This window comes from Pogona vitticeps, chromosome 3 (assembly GCF_051106095.1).
Source record: "Pogona vitticeps strain Pit_001003342236 chromosome 3, PviZW2.1, whole genome shotgun sequence".
Lineage (NCBI taxonomy): Eukaryota > Metazoa > Chordata > Lepidosauria > Squamata > Agamidae > Pogona > Pogona vitticeps.
In genome coordinates this window covers 175,834,273-175,848,817 of record NC_135785.1, presented here as the reverse complement: position 1 = coordinate 175,848,817, position 14,545 = coordinate 175,834,273, and the positions used below count along the sequence as shown (strand labels likewise).

The window sequence follows — 14,545 nt, the reverse complement described above, 5'->3', positions numbered from 1 at the left end:
TTTCAAGGTAAGGAATAGTTATCTCAGTTTCATTCCCCTATGGCCAAGTGAGGATTTGAACCCTGGTTTCCAGAGTCTGTTACTCTATTCAATACACTACACTGAGTATGTAATTATGACACCCATCCATAATCAGACTGAGATATTTGATTTTGAAATTGCATTAAAATATTCATTTATGATTATGCTCTGGTATATATGGGGTGACAATTATAAACTTTATTAGGTGAACAGTTAATGCTGCAGGCCTATGTGCACCTGCTTAGGAATAACCCTCTTTCAACAATATGTATTAGATGCATATATTAAACCTATATAAACTCAGCACAGTGAATGTGATTCATTTTTAAAATGAAAGATCTAATAAATATAAAATGTAGCCATTCAGTTTTATTTTCTATGGTTAGCACTTCAGCGTTTACCTCTGTGTTACAGCATACAGTAATGTGGCAAAAGAAAGGAAGCAGTCAGATTTAACAGGAGATATTTGTTTAATGACAATGTAAAACATGGAATTAATATTTCTTATCTTAGAACTGCAGAGCTGGAAGGGAAATATATGCTTAAACTGCATTATCAGGAGCAGGTAGTAGGGCCAGTGTAGAAAAAAAATGAAAAAGCAATAGCTCCTCGTTTAGTGCTAAAAGATCTTTTTCTGGAAAACTCCTTTTCCTTCAGTACTTAAATTCTCACTGAAATAACAACTCTAATATGTGTGCTGTTTTGTTGCAGATAGCTTGGTTATCTCCCAATAAAATGGTGGAGAAATTGGTTTTTTTATCTTTTGCTAGGTCTACAGAGTCAGAGCTCATTCTGTCCTCTGTACAGGAACAAAACATGACATTATTTCTGTTCCCTGGTGATCGTTGATCGTCCAGAACAACCCATTAGTAGCAAGAGACTCCTAAGTTGAATTTGAGGAAAGCGGCACCTCTCCAGATGACCACAGGTAACAGATTAAAAAAAAACATACATTAGGGCCTGTCCAGATGGGTATATAGACTGATATTTGGATTGCTGTTGGTACAGTTTGGTTTGAAGCAAATTGTATAATCCACACGACAATCTATTTAGGTCAACCCATCTTACCTCTTTAAGAGCTGTCTTGGTTTTGTTTTTTTGGTACTGGACTAGGGACTTCTGTTGTTGTTTTTTAAGAGGTTATGATTCAGTGCACTCCTAATTATTCCATTGTGAGGAATGTGCAGATGGCTAGTTCGCACCCAACTGCTGTGGACGGCATCCTGTGATGTAATTTTATTTAATAAACAAACAAAAAAGGAAGGTTGCTGTGGCTGGCTGAATGACAGATGCAAGAAAATGTGGGGAAAATAGCTATGTCAACTCCAACAGCTGCATCTCCACAAGGCAGTGCAGCCCCAGCAGAGCCCTGGCTGAGGGGGAAAAGGAGAGTTACCTCCCATCTCCCCAATCTTCAGCCCAATGTTTTCCCCTAGCGGCAGCACCACCACTGCTGCCTCCTTACTCACGAATAAACTAGGTAAACTTACTTGTGAGTAAACTAGCAATTCAAAGATGTGTGGATTGTTCTCACAGGAGAATAAACATCTCCAGTGTAAATGGAAGTATTGCTCAAGTGAGAGATAAAATAGATTGCACTGGAGATACGAACCTTTTAAGTGCAAACCAGACCACTCTGAATTCCCGTTTGGACGGGCCCTTTAACTCAACCGAAAGTAACAAAAAGACCAAGAGATGGAAACAGAGAGCAACTTGGAGATGAAGAGTGTAGTTTTTGCTTTTCCAAGAATCTCATACCAGCCATTGTTATGTGCTGTAAAGTTGGTTATCGCAACCTTATTAGAGAGCTCCAGAAAATCCTGTCATAAAGTGCCCTGCTCAGGTCTTACAAATTCAAGTCTCTGTCTGTCTTTAGTCAATCATTCTGTCAGTTCATGGGATCCATAAAACTCTCCTCCAACACTTTTATTTCCAATTGATTTCCTGTCAGCTTTCTTCATTGTCCAGCTTCTACATCCATACATAGCAATTATAATTCAGTGATTCCATAAACCCAGTGTTTCAAAAACCATGCACTCTCACCCAGAACAAATTGATTTGGACCTATAGGCATACTAATCACCAGTCACAGAAGTGGGGAAGATGTAACACTAACATCACTTAGTATTACATAATTATAAATGCCATCCAGACAAACAATTGTTTATGGGGCCTGTATCCTCTTCACTAGCTAGTGTGCTGTAGCACAGTGGTCCCCAACCTTGGGCCTCCAGATGTTTTTGGACTTCAACTCCCAGAAATCCTGGCCAGCAGAGGTGGTGGTGGTGAAGGCTTCTGGGAGTTGTAGTCCAAGAACATCTGGAGGCCCAAGGTTGGGTACCACTGCTGTAGCAGATAGAGTGATAGAACTTAGAAGTCAGAAGAGCTGTGTTCAAATTGCGGCTCATCCATGGAAACTCACTGATCATGTGGAACTGGTAAAAACACTCCTTAAATATTTCAGGGTACAACTAGATGAGGGAAACTGGAACAATTTGGGTCACATTAAAAAGGGTGTTATCTTCGATTCAATCGATTTTATCTCACACTTAAGTGATCCTTCCATGCACATGGGAGATGTTTCCTCCCCCTTTCCTTACCTTTTGTCATAGTTGTTATTCCACGGGCCAAGGTGACTTCCCTTTTTTGTTGTTTAATTTAGTAAGTGGCACAGTGCTACAGCAATGCATCAGCCTAGCATGGATACCCGTTTATATCTGAAATAGCACTGCATCACATAGGAGATTTTTTTTAAAGAAATGGTGAGAAGATGAAAATAGAGGAGAGGGTTTCTCCACCATCCTTTCTACTCTCCCATCCATCACAGGTTTGTCACTGAAGTGAGCACTGCCCACAGCTCTATTTCAGAGTGAATTAAGCAACCATACAGACTGCAGAACAGGATAATTAGAAGCATTTCCAATTGCACCATATAAACTGCAGTCCTAGCGCTGTGCCAGAAAGGAATGGAACAGCTTGTAAAAGGGATGAGATGGATTGTTCTTACTTAAAACTAATGTGGTCACTTGAAAATTAGGGCAAACCAAACAGCAAAGTGAACGAAATAGTAAGCTATATGCTCATCTGGCTGCCCCTCACTTACCTTGAAACCCCCATTAAAGTCATTATAGTTGAAAGCACATAAGAACAACAATCCCCTTTATTAAATGATGTTGCAGTGTAGATCATGGTTTATTTCACTATTTGTTCAGAACAGAACTTTTTGAACTTTGCATTTTCTTCATTCTTGGGAAGTGACTGCATGATTCCACCCTGTCTAAGGCAACCTAAAAAAGAACTGATTTCAACGTGTTGATTATATTTTATGAGCAGAACCGAATCTCACTGTTTTGAGTATGGTGCAAATGCTCAAAGTTGCTCAAAACTTATTTGCTTAACTCTGCATCATATTGCACTGCACATTTGCTTTGTTTTAACTTCACATCTATAGAGTTTAGCCGTTTAAACTGTATGTAGGCATCAGTTTAGGACCTTACCAGTTAAACTAATAATTTTGCTTAATATGACATGACTCAACAGAATATACAGTAAACATAACAGTTCCCTAGATGCTAGGCAATGCTTCTAGAACACTCCAGAGAACCAATTACTCCAATAGTTCATAGTCTAAGATTTTGAGTGACTAAAAGGGAAACGTGAGAAAACAAATATTTAAGCAATTAATAGTTTAAAGTCTCTGAATCTGTTTAAGGGTTCAACTATACACATTTATTTCTATATTTAATTCAGTGGGATTTCCTTCTCATGAGATTTGCTGAGGATTGCATTGCAATCAATCAACTTGGATGGCTACAAGAGACAGGTATTTTTTAAACTCTTGACCCAATGTTGTTGGAACTTTCTCCCAAGGAAGGAGCAGGGATGGGCCTCCTTGGGCTAGTGTGACTACATTGCTGTTCCTCAGATCTGAAGTGGCACCCTTCTACTGCTGCAATTTCCTCTTCAAATGGCCAAAAGAATTCCTAGATACCTGAGAAACACGGTGCATGGGGAATGCAAGTGTTGTTTTCCATTTAAACCCAGATAGCCCACTGTGAATGAACTTCAATGTGAAACAAAGCACTTCCTGCACACCAGGTTTCCAAACAGAATCACCGGGCTTTAGATGGTGTAAAACAGCAGTGGGAGCAGGAACCCAAGAAGACAGGAATGACCCATGGAATGCTTGTGGGTTACAACTTACAGCCTCATCAGTACTGAGTTTTAGGTGATTAAAATACTGTGGATCAGAATAATTATATGTTAATTACATGCTGCACTATAATTATTTGTAGCCATTGCTAGTTTTAACCAATGGTTTTGAAATTAATAATAATAACCTTTGAGCTGCAAAGCTGGAAGGGACCCTATGGATCATCGAGTCCAGCCCCTCTTAAGGAGGCACAATAGGGAATTGAACTCCCAGCCCCAGAGACCTAAATCTCTGAGCTATCCAGCAGTTTCTGTATTTATTGGATGGTGTTTAGCTAGTTTTTTCACTGGAAACTTAAAGGCTCAAGCCTACAGTTAAGGAGTAACATTATATCAGTTTGTACAGCTCTATCCTACTCATACTGTATTTGCTTGGAAATATTAATTGGGTCTTACATCCGAATAAGCAGCTTCAGTGTCTTGGTGTTCAAATCTACTGTTGCCCAAAGGGTGCTCTGAGAATGGGAGAGGTTAGTAGCCACCCCACCTGTCCTACCACCAGTTCCTGCTCCGTCACCTTAACACTGGTGAGTTTGCAACTGGGGATAGAAGGTAGCAAGTACCAAAATAGAAGATAGCAAGTACCAACATATGTATCCACCATACATACCAGCACATACATAAATATAGTTCCAACTCAGGCCATAAATGCCTAAGTTGCAACCATCAAACAGCCTCGGGACTTAACATCTGAGAGAGACACGCCTGGCTATTTCACCTCGCCAAGAACTTTTTGGACTTTACTGTACATCCAAGAGCAAAGTGCCCGGCAAAATCCATCACGGCATGAACGCTTGGACTTTCAGTTCTTCACACCGGTGCAAACCTGATGAATTGGGGTTTTAATCCACGAAAGCTTGTGACTTGTATGATGATTTTTGGAGTGGTCTATAAAGGTATCGCCTCTTTTTACAGGGCTCCTCTAGGTAGGCGGCAAAATAAGGGGATGAGATGGGCTGCACCACTCGGGACTTCAGAGGGGAGTCCTCTTTGAACTCTCCCCCTACTTAAGACAACTCCGGAAAGCGAGGAAACACACGAAAAAGACCAGGACGCCGGTCGTCTTTCAGCTGTTCTGTTTCCTTTTCAACATCAAGCAGCAGCGCCACTCCAAAAGGGTAGCACCCCTCCTCGCCTACAAGTCTGGCGCTCCGCGGCCCACTCCGGCACCCTATTCGGCGGCCCGGGAGCGCGAGCCGCCCGACGGGGAGCCTTCAGGTTGGCGGGCCTTTTAAGAGGCGGGGCGGGGAGGGCGCGTGCCTCCGAAGTTCCCCGGACTGTGGCGGGGGCGGGAGGGCGCCAAGGGGGAGGAGCCGGGGAGATCCTGCGCACTGTGGACTTGCGCCTTCGCCTTGGCAGAGGCCGAGCTGCCGGAGCGGAGGCTGGCCGGGCATTGGCACTGCGGAGGCGGCGGCTGGCGGCGGAGACGCAGGCGGGCGCCCGCTCGCTCGCTCGCTCGAGAGCCCCCCCCCCCCCACCACCACCACCATGACGCATTCCTGGCGCCTGCTGCTGCTGCTGCTCCTTCTCCAGATCCCCGGGCTTTGCTGCCTCGGAGGCGGGGACCCGAGCAGCGCCATGGAGGAGATCGCCACGGAGAAAGAAGCGGAGGAGAGTCACCGGCAGGACAGCGTGAGCCTCCTCACCTTCATCCTCCTCCTGACTCTCACCATCCTCACCATTTGGCTTTTCAAGCATCGCCGGGTCCGCTTCCTCCACGAGACCGGCCTGGCGATGATTTACGGTGAGTCTCTTCCCTTGGACGCAGAAGGCAGGCAGGCGGGCGTGGAGCTGGGACTGGGACTGGGGCGGGAAGAGCCGGCCGCCGGCGCGAAGTCCTCCTGCCGCGGCGATCGAGGGCTGGTGGACGGGAAGACGGCGGCGTTTGCAACCGGGAGCGCCGAGTGCTCGGGTGTCCTTTCCACACGGCGCACCCCGGTGTTCTCTCTTGTATACAGTACACGCGCGCGCAGCTTCGTGTGGGTAGGATTATGCGTGTTTATACCTCTTCCTGCGTCTTAGGGAGCCTTCCTCTTTCTTTTCTCCATCCTTTTCCTGCCTTTCTCTAGAAGCCGTGTATGTCCGACTGTATGTGACGATGCACACCACCACACCCCCGGTTTTGCACCATTTTTCATTCATTTGTGACTTTCAAAGCCCTTCGCTAATTTCATCCACCCTTTGAGAAAGATGAAATTGCCCTGTGGTGTATCGTGGACCTGAAGCTGCCCTTAGGACAGAATAGAGAGAGACATAATAGTTTCTTATCTACAAAGGTGTCTGGCAAGTGTGCATTTTATCCCCTTGGCTATTCAATCTGTATGTAGAACATACCATAGGGAAAAGCCAGACTAGGTTCACATGAAGGAGGAATGAAAATTGGTGGGAGAAACGCCCATCTTACTGGCAGAAAGCAGCAATGACTTGAAAGGACTGTTAGGGAATGTGAAAGGAAAAAAATTTGGCAAAGTAGGACTGAGAAGACAAACATCATGACCACAAAAGGACTACACAACTTTAATGTTGGCAGTAAAGAAACTGAAATAGTCAGGTAATTTGTATACTTTGGTTCAATGATCAAATAGGGAAAGCAGCCAAGAAATCAGAAGACTGAGATCCAGAAGGGTAACAGTGAAGGAACTAGAAAATATCATTAAGTGTAAGAATGTGTCACTGGAGACCAGTGCCAAGATCATCCACACTCTTGTATTCCCAGTCATCATGTATGGGTATGAAAACTGGACTGTAAAGAAAGCTGACAGGGAAAAATGATTTGTTTGAAATATGGTGCTAGAGGAGAGCTTTGGAGATACCCTGAACTGCCAGAAAGATGAACAAGTGGATCCTAGATCAAATCAAGCCTAAACTATCTCTAGAGGGAAAAATGTTGAAACTGAGAAGTAAGATTCTGTGGAAAAAAAAAACACAGTAATGATGGGAAGGGTTGAAAGCAGCAAGAAAAGAGGAGGACTAAATTTGAGATGGATCGACTCCCTAAAGGAAGCCAGGGAGATTGCAAGAGCTGAGCAGGGCCAATAAGGAAAGGACATTTTGGAGATTATTCATTCATAGGTCACCATAAATTGTAGGCAATTTGTCAGCATATAACAACAGGAGCAGCAGCAACATGGAAGCAATGTCTTACTCCTTATAAGAGAGTGATAAAAAAATCTTGCCTTCTATGTAGGCAAATGATTTTTATGTTATATCTTAATGAGTAACTTGATTTTTTTTTCTTAATGGGAAGGGAAGACAGTCATTTGCTCAGCCTAGTAACCCCCATCTCCCAGTGACTCTTTGTTTTTTGTTTTGTCTCTTACCTCTGGTGGTTTCATATATAATGTTGCTGTATGGACCTTGGTGTCACTGTCTGAAGATCCAGTGTCTGTCTGCAGGTTGAATATGTTTGAATGTGTATATGTGTGCACATCTGTCCTCTTCTCAATCATGTTCCCTTTCAAAAAGGAAGGAGCATCCTTAGAAATGCATGAGGACAGGCATTTAGTCTTTCCCAATTTGGTATGCCTGATAGACAAAATTCTTTTTTAAAAAATCCAAAGATCAGACTGCTATAAGCATCATTGGCTGTCCTTTTTTAATATATGCCAAAGGATCTTAAAAGGTTTTTTTAAAATATGTGCATTATATAAGTTGCATCTGGTGACACTGGCTTGGGGGTTTGTCTCAGGTCATGGTGGGGGGGGAGGTAATTGTGAGTTTCTTTTACATAATTGAAAATTACAGATATGAATGGCCATTTCCTGTCATTCTTATTTGTTGTAGCTGTATGCAATTATCTTAATGGTCATATATTGTAATGACATTTTAAAGTGTACCGTAATGTATCCTTCAAGCCTTCTCATTAGAATATTGCTGTCTAACTGAACTCATAATCTGCAGGTTGGTCAAGAAATTATATCTCCCTAACATAAATTTCAGTAAACATTTATGTTGTAACCTGATAAGATCCTGTTGTGTATTTGGCCCAGCTACCATGTATGCCTCCCTGCTTTTTATTACTGGAGCATCTTGTGTCAGGGGCTCTTGTCCGGCATGAAAAGAAAGCCATGTTTTTAAACATTCATGCTCTTACTATGGTATCTGGCTGCCAGCTCACTGTGTGCAGTTGGTTTTTGCTGGCTTCTACTTGTAGTGAAACAAGACACTGGGAAAGGTTACAGCATGTACCTTAAGTCTGTTGTGGGTGATCAGGCATAAACCGGGCAGAGCTTGCCCTTCAGAGGGCTTTCGTGGTGAACGGATGCTGCTGCGCTTACTCCAGCTATCTGACGTGGCATTGAACTGGGAATGGTGATCCGCTCAGTGCCCGCCACATTTGATTAATGCCTGCTGCAGGAGACTCTGTGTGACAGCATATAACCTTGTGCTGGTTTCCTTTTTATCCTCAGGTGTTAAATGGTGTGCAGATTTGGAATGCAAACAAAGCCCTTTGTGAAGCCCAGAGTTTGATTTACATTTTGGCAGCCGGTATCTGTTTCCTTCTTGCTGGTAAAAAAAATTAAGACCTTCTTACCAGCCACAGATCTGCAGAACCTTTCCTGGTACAGATGCATGTTGTGGCAAGGAAGCACAGATGAATTTATGCAAAGCCATAAAAGCAGCTGCTTCCTCCTCCTCTGCTGCTCAAGCACCTTTTAAAAGTTAAGTGCCTGGAAAGCCCTGGATTTTTCCTCTGCTGAGGTTTCCCAGTCTCCAGCCATCTCCTTAGTCATTTGCTTCCTGCTGTAATGCTGTGCGGTTGTTGTCTTCCTTTTCTCAAACACCCTGAAACTTAGCAAAGGCAAGGCTTACTCACAACTGAGCCCACTGCATTTGGTGACACTTAATCCCAGGCACGTCTGTATAGGATCATAACCTCAGCGTTAAGTACAAAATTGTATTTGCATGGTTTTAGAAACAAAGCAAAGTATCTCTTTGAAGTGTCCATTTTAATAAGTCACAAATGACTTCGATAAGAAACATTCACCAGGCTTACCAGTTTGATAGAAAGTGGAAGTGCATTGAGAACTGCCTCTTGTGCTAGTTTTTAAAAACACCTCTTCTTTAGAACCAGATGCCCTGTTCTGACTGCCCTTCATAACATTTATAGTGGCAGGCATTTGAAGGACACCAGGTTTGGCAAAACTCTCCTACAGTGTCCATTAGCAACACACAAAAGCCTTGAAAAAATATACCTTATCATATATGTCTGTTTGGAAATAAGCCCTTTTGAATTCAACAGGGATGACACCCGAATAAGTGGATATTGGTTAATTCTAATGTGTTAAAATACCAGATAATACAAAGTAAGTCCATAGAAAAGCAATTTCATTTACATTATCATTAAATGTTGGAAACTTTTTGTTTTTGCATGTCTATTAGTAGTGATAAAAAATTGATCTAGGATGCTATACCAGGTAAACCTGTATGTGTTTCCTAAACACTGAGAGAATCAGAAGAGTTTGAAAATATTTGTTTAAAGGGAAGGCCTCTGACGCTATGGCTGAAATGCTGTTGCTTAGCATAGTAGGTCACAACTAGAGTCGGCCCTTTGAATTAGTGGGCATTTTAGTGAGTCTGCTCTAATTGCAACTTACTATGCTAAGCAACAGGATTTCAGCCAATGTGTCACAATATCAGTTCTCTAGAGCCAGATGCCCTACACAGCTGGACATTATGTCTGCTTTTTTTCTTCAAATGGGGCAATTAATTTGCTCCGGCAATGCTGTTATTATATATAGTCTTCTTATAGTATATATAATTTTTGTGGCATATATAGTAGTATATATAGAGCCTCCATATATACTCCATATTAACCTCGTGGTTAAACTGCTGTACTGCAGCCAAAACTGTGTTCACGACCCAGGGTTCAATCCCAGGTAACCGACTCAAGGTTGACTCAGCCTTCTCTCCTTCCAAGGTCGGTAAAATGAGGACCCAGCTCACTGGAGGGGGGGGAATGTGTAACCTGCATAATTAACTTGTAAACCGCCCAGAGTGTGCTTGAAGCGCTATGGGGTGATATAGAAGCAGTACACTTTGCTTTTTCCTTTTGTATATATGTAGTATGTAGCACTTAGGTTATGTCAGAAAAAACATGGTACCTTTCCTCGACGTTTTTCCAACCTAAATTTGGAAAAAGAAAACAAGCATAAAAATGGAAGGAAATACTTTTACTTTGCAGTGATTAAACTGTAGTATTTTGATACTAATGTTTTTATATGATTATATTTTGTGATGTTTTATAACTGTTTGTAAGCCGCCCCGAGTAGACTCTGTCTAGAGGGGCGAGGTAGAAATCAAATAATTAATAAATAAAAATTAATAATAGTACTGCAGTGAAGACTCTGCTCACAACTCGAGTTCAATCCTGGGCTCGGGTAGAACTGGCTTGAGGTTGACCCAGACTTCCATCCTTCTAAGGTTGGTAAATTGAGAACCCAGCTCGCAGGGGGAGAGGGAAGCAATATGTAACCTGCATAATTAAATTGTAAACCAACCAGAGGGTGTCTGGAAGTTGAGTAATGGAAACTAGACTTATGGTTGCTGTGGGTTTTTCGGGCTCTTTGGCTGTGTTCTGAAGGTTGTTCTTCCTAACGTTTCGCCAATCTCTGTGGCTGGCATCTTCAGAGGACAGCACTCTGTGGTCTGGTGTCCTCTGGTGTCCTCTGAAGATGCCGGCCACAGAGACTGGCGAAACGTTAGGAAGAACAACCTTCAGAACACGGCCAAAGAGCCCGAAAAACCCACAACAACCATTAGATCCTGGCCGTGAAAGCCTTCGCAAATACATTGAAACTAGACTTCTGTCTTATTAGGTTGAAACATTTTGCTACTCAACCCAGTAGTTTCTTTGGTCAGCACCCACAGAGTGCTTTAAGCACTATGGGGTGGTATATAAGCAGAATGTTTTGCTTTGCTTTATTTCTAATACTGTATTGCTACATTCAGGGCCATAATGATTACACTGAAGACCCTTCTAGATGTCTTTCCCAGATGTTGTTTTCCATAGTGGCCAACCTGACAATGTGGAGAAGCTCACAAGCAGTATATGAAGGGAATAGCCTTTCCCTAGCAATTGTCATTCATTCATTCATTCATTAAGCATTTGACATTCCATTCTGAATGATACTGAGGCTGGAATTTTAGTTTGTTTTTCAGTGTCTTTTACCCATTTAAGACTAGAGTCCTATTGTTGATGTATGGGGGCATAAGTTAAATTGTGTAACTCACACATTGGCACTAAGTAACAAAGTTCTAGTTGTGTTACCAAGTGTGTGTCAGACTGCACAACAGACATGCATCTTGTTCAGAGAGTTCTTGATTCTTGATCTTTATTATGGTCACTGATCAGCAGACATTTGGAGAGTTCAGTTATGTACAGTAATTGTCTTCTGCATAAATCAGCAGTGGTATTCTGACTAAATTAGTCAGTCACTGTTTTGGGTAGTAGAGGGGGTTTCTAGTTTTGAACAACTCCGACACTGAACTTCTGTCCTTGGAATCAATCTATAATTTCCTCATGTACTCCCTAACTCTCCTTTTAACAATTGGATTTAGTTGTCTGTATCATCCACTGTGATTTTCTCTCACAAATGTAATTTTTGCATGGGGAAAGCAGAGCTTAGGAAAGCTATTTTGGACTATATTGACTACAACATCCCAGGTCATGTTTGCCAATAATAATAATAATAATAATAATAATAATAATAATAATAATAATAATAATAATAATAATAATAATAATAATAATAATAATAATAATAATAATAATAATAATAATAATTTTTTAAAAAGGGAGCTTTCCATGTTTGGGAGAAGTGTACAATACTTTATCACCTGAACCAAAAGCATGCATGTTGATGATTCTTCCCCAGTATTTGCAGTGGGACATGAGTATATATTATTTAGATATTGCTGCCCTGTAATCAAGGAGGCTGCAATCATGCATTTCTTACTGATCCCACATTTTGTCAGTTATTTGGGCAAGTATATCTTCTTGCTCCTGAGCCTGAGCATTTATTTAGGCATTAGATACAAAATTCATTGGCAGCATAATAATTTGTTAATGAATAAAACTGAGATACTGTAATTTGTTTTGTGACTCAGCCTGCAGTTTTAGACACAATAATCTAGAAGTAAATCCCACTGTGCTTGGTGTAGATTGGTTCTGAATTTATCTCAAATTATTCCCGGCACTGTTGTTTTCAGTGAGAATGGTGGAAACTAGAGGGCATTGTCCAAGGTTGAAATCTTGTGTGCACTTACCTGGACATAAACTTTGTTGAGCACAGTTCAGGCTTGAATAAACACAGAACTGGGTTGAAACAAGGATGGATTTTCTGCTTAAGAAAAAAAATCTGATTATTTTAAATAGTTCTATATCTTCAAGCTAGTTTTAATATGAGTATAGGGGGATGTGGTGGTGCTGCGGGTTAAACCGCAGAAGCCTCTGTGCTGCAAGGTCGGAAGACCAGCAGTCGTAAGATCGAATCCACGTGACAGAGTGAGCTCCTGTTGCTTGTCCCAGCTCCTGCCAACCTAGCAGTTCAAAAGCATGTAAAATGCAAGTAGATAAACAGGTATCAGCTTGGTGGTAAGATAACAGCATTCTGATTCTAGTCGCGCTGGCCACGTGACCACGGAAAACTGCCTTTGGACAAACGCTGGCTCTATGGCCTGAAAACGGGGATGGGCACCGTCCCCTAGAGCAGTGGTTCTTAACCTTGGGTTACTCAGGTGGTTTTGGACTGCAACTCCCAGAAGCCTTCACCACCAGCTGTGCTGGCTGGGGTTTCTGGGAATTGCAGTTCAAAAACACCTGAGTAACCCAAGGTTAAGAACCACTGCCCTAGAGTCAGACATGACTGGACTAAATGTCAAGGGGAACCTTTACCTTTACATTAATATGAGTATGGTATGGGTATTAAAATGAACCTCTTCTGACTCTTCCATAACTGAGTTAACCGCAAAAGTTAGGCACTGTATGGAATCTGAGTTGTAGATTTGTGTTCGCTCTTAGAACTCCCATTATATCCTGGCATTGTCTTCAGATAAATTGTTCTGGCTGAGGAAATAATTGCTACTAAAATCCAGCATCCTTTTATTGAATAAGTACTTTAGAGTAGAGTAAGCCTTTATCCATTTATCATTCTTGGTCAGAAGATTTGTTTCATTCATTATTTCTGTTTTTTTTCCTGTATGGTTTAGGGTTTGTGTTTTCTATATGGTGTGTTTATAACATTAATATAATTAGGAGGTATTTTAAATCATTTGTTTAAGAGGAACACCAGGCACTTAGGCAGTGCTTTTGGTGTACATAATATTGTGATGTTACATCAGCAAAAATGCCTGACTTTTCTCTGAAGGTTCTGCCCATCTAAACTGAAAAAGAAGAAAAGAATAGAGAGAAGGGAAGAAAATACCAGATTTCTATTGACATATTTCTAATTTGGTTATATTTAAGACCACACTGATCATACTAAAGATTCATCTGTGTTCTCTGGATGCTGTTTCACACAGTAGCCAATGCAATGACATTGAGAGTCCTTCAAGCAGAATATGGAGGATGCTTCAATGGTAACTGGATTCCAGCAACCATGTTTTAGCCAATGTGTGTCCCCTACCATCCATAGTTTTGATAAGCATTTGTTTATTTAAAATATTTATGCCTTGACTGTCTCCTGAAGGGACCCAAGTAAAAGACAAAAAACATTCTCAGCAAAGAAAGACATCAAGTATTTTCTCCTTTTGCATTTGTATTGTGACATCCCTTCCTGTGGCAACAATTTAGTATTGAGGCCAATTGCTTTTAAAGGAATCAGTTGGGAAGCCAAAATCCATATGTGACCTCTAGATCACTGTCTATAAAATAGACCCAGTCGGAAGAGTATAGAGGATAGGTCTGAGTAATCTCAAGCTGGTGGCTGTGACTGTGTTTCTAGAGGGTGGTGCATGGGCAATTTAAATAATTTAGGAAAGACTTGATCCTGAAAACATGGATCTAACTGTGAGGAATAGGGTGGGGGTTCCCTCTACCAATAGCATTAATAATGGGATAATAATTTGGGTGAGATGGCTAGAGAGGCACAAGTGCTACAGTAGTCCCGTTGATTGTTAACAAAGAGAGAGGGAGAATACTACAGTGATAGTTGTCCCCCAGACATACAGATTCTAAATTTAAAAAGCAGAAGTGTGAAAAACATAACTGAATGATTTGAAGGCCCCAGAAATCCCCATCTTAAGGAGAGCTAATGGAATAAAAGAGAAGCTAGAAATTCTGTTTACTGGAATGCTTTGATTTCAGCATAGG

The 14,545-nt window shown here is 41.6% G+C and overlaps 1 protein-coding gene across 2 annotated transcripts in view; it reads left to right on the top strand.

Moving 5' to 3' along the window:
- The first annotated feature begins 5,604 nt into the window (after window positions 1–5,604).
- Window positions 5,605–14,545, top strand: part of SLC9A7 (solute carrier family 9 member A7) — a 64,301-nt gene continuing 55,360 nt past the window's right edge. For both annotated transcript variants that reach the window (XM_078390345.1, XM_078390343.1), the window contains exon 1: window positions 5,605–5,977. In XM_078390345.1, the coding sequence (XP_078246471.1) occupies window positions 5,722–5,977 (256 nt within the window). In that variant the 5' untranslated portion in view covers window positions 5,605–5,721. The remainder of the gene's footprint in view (window positions 5,978–14,545) is intronic.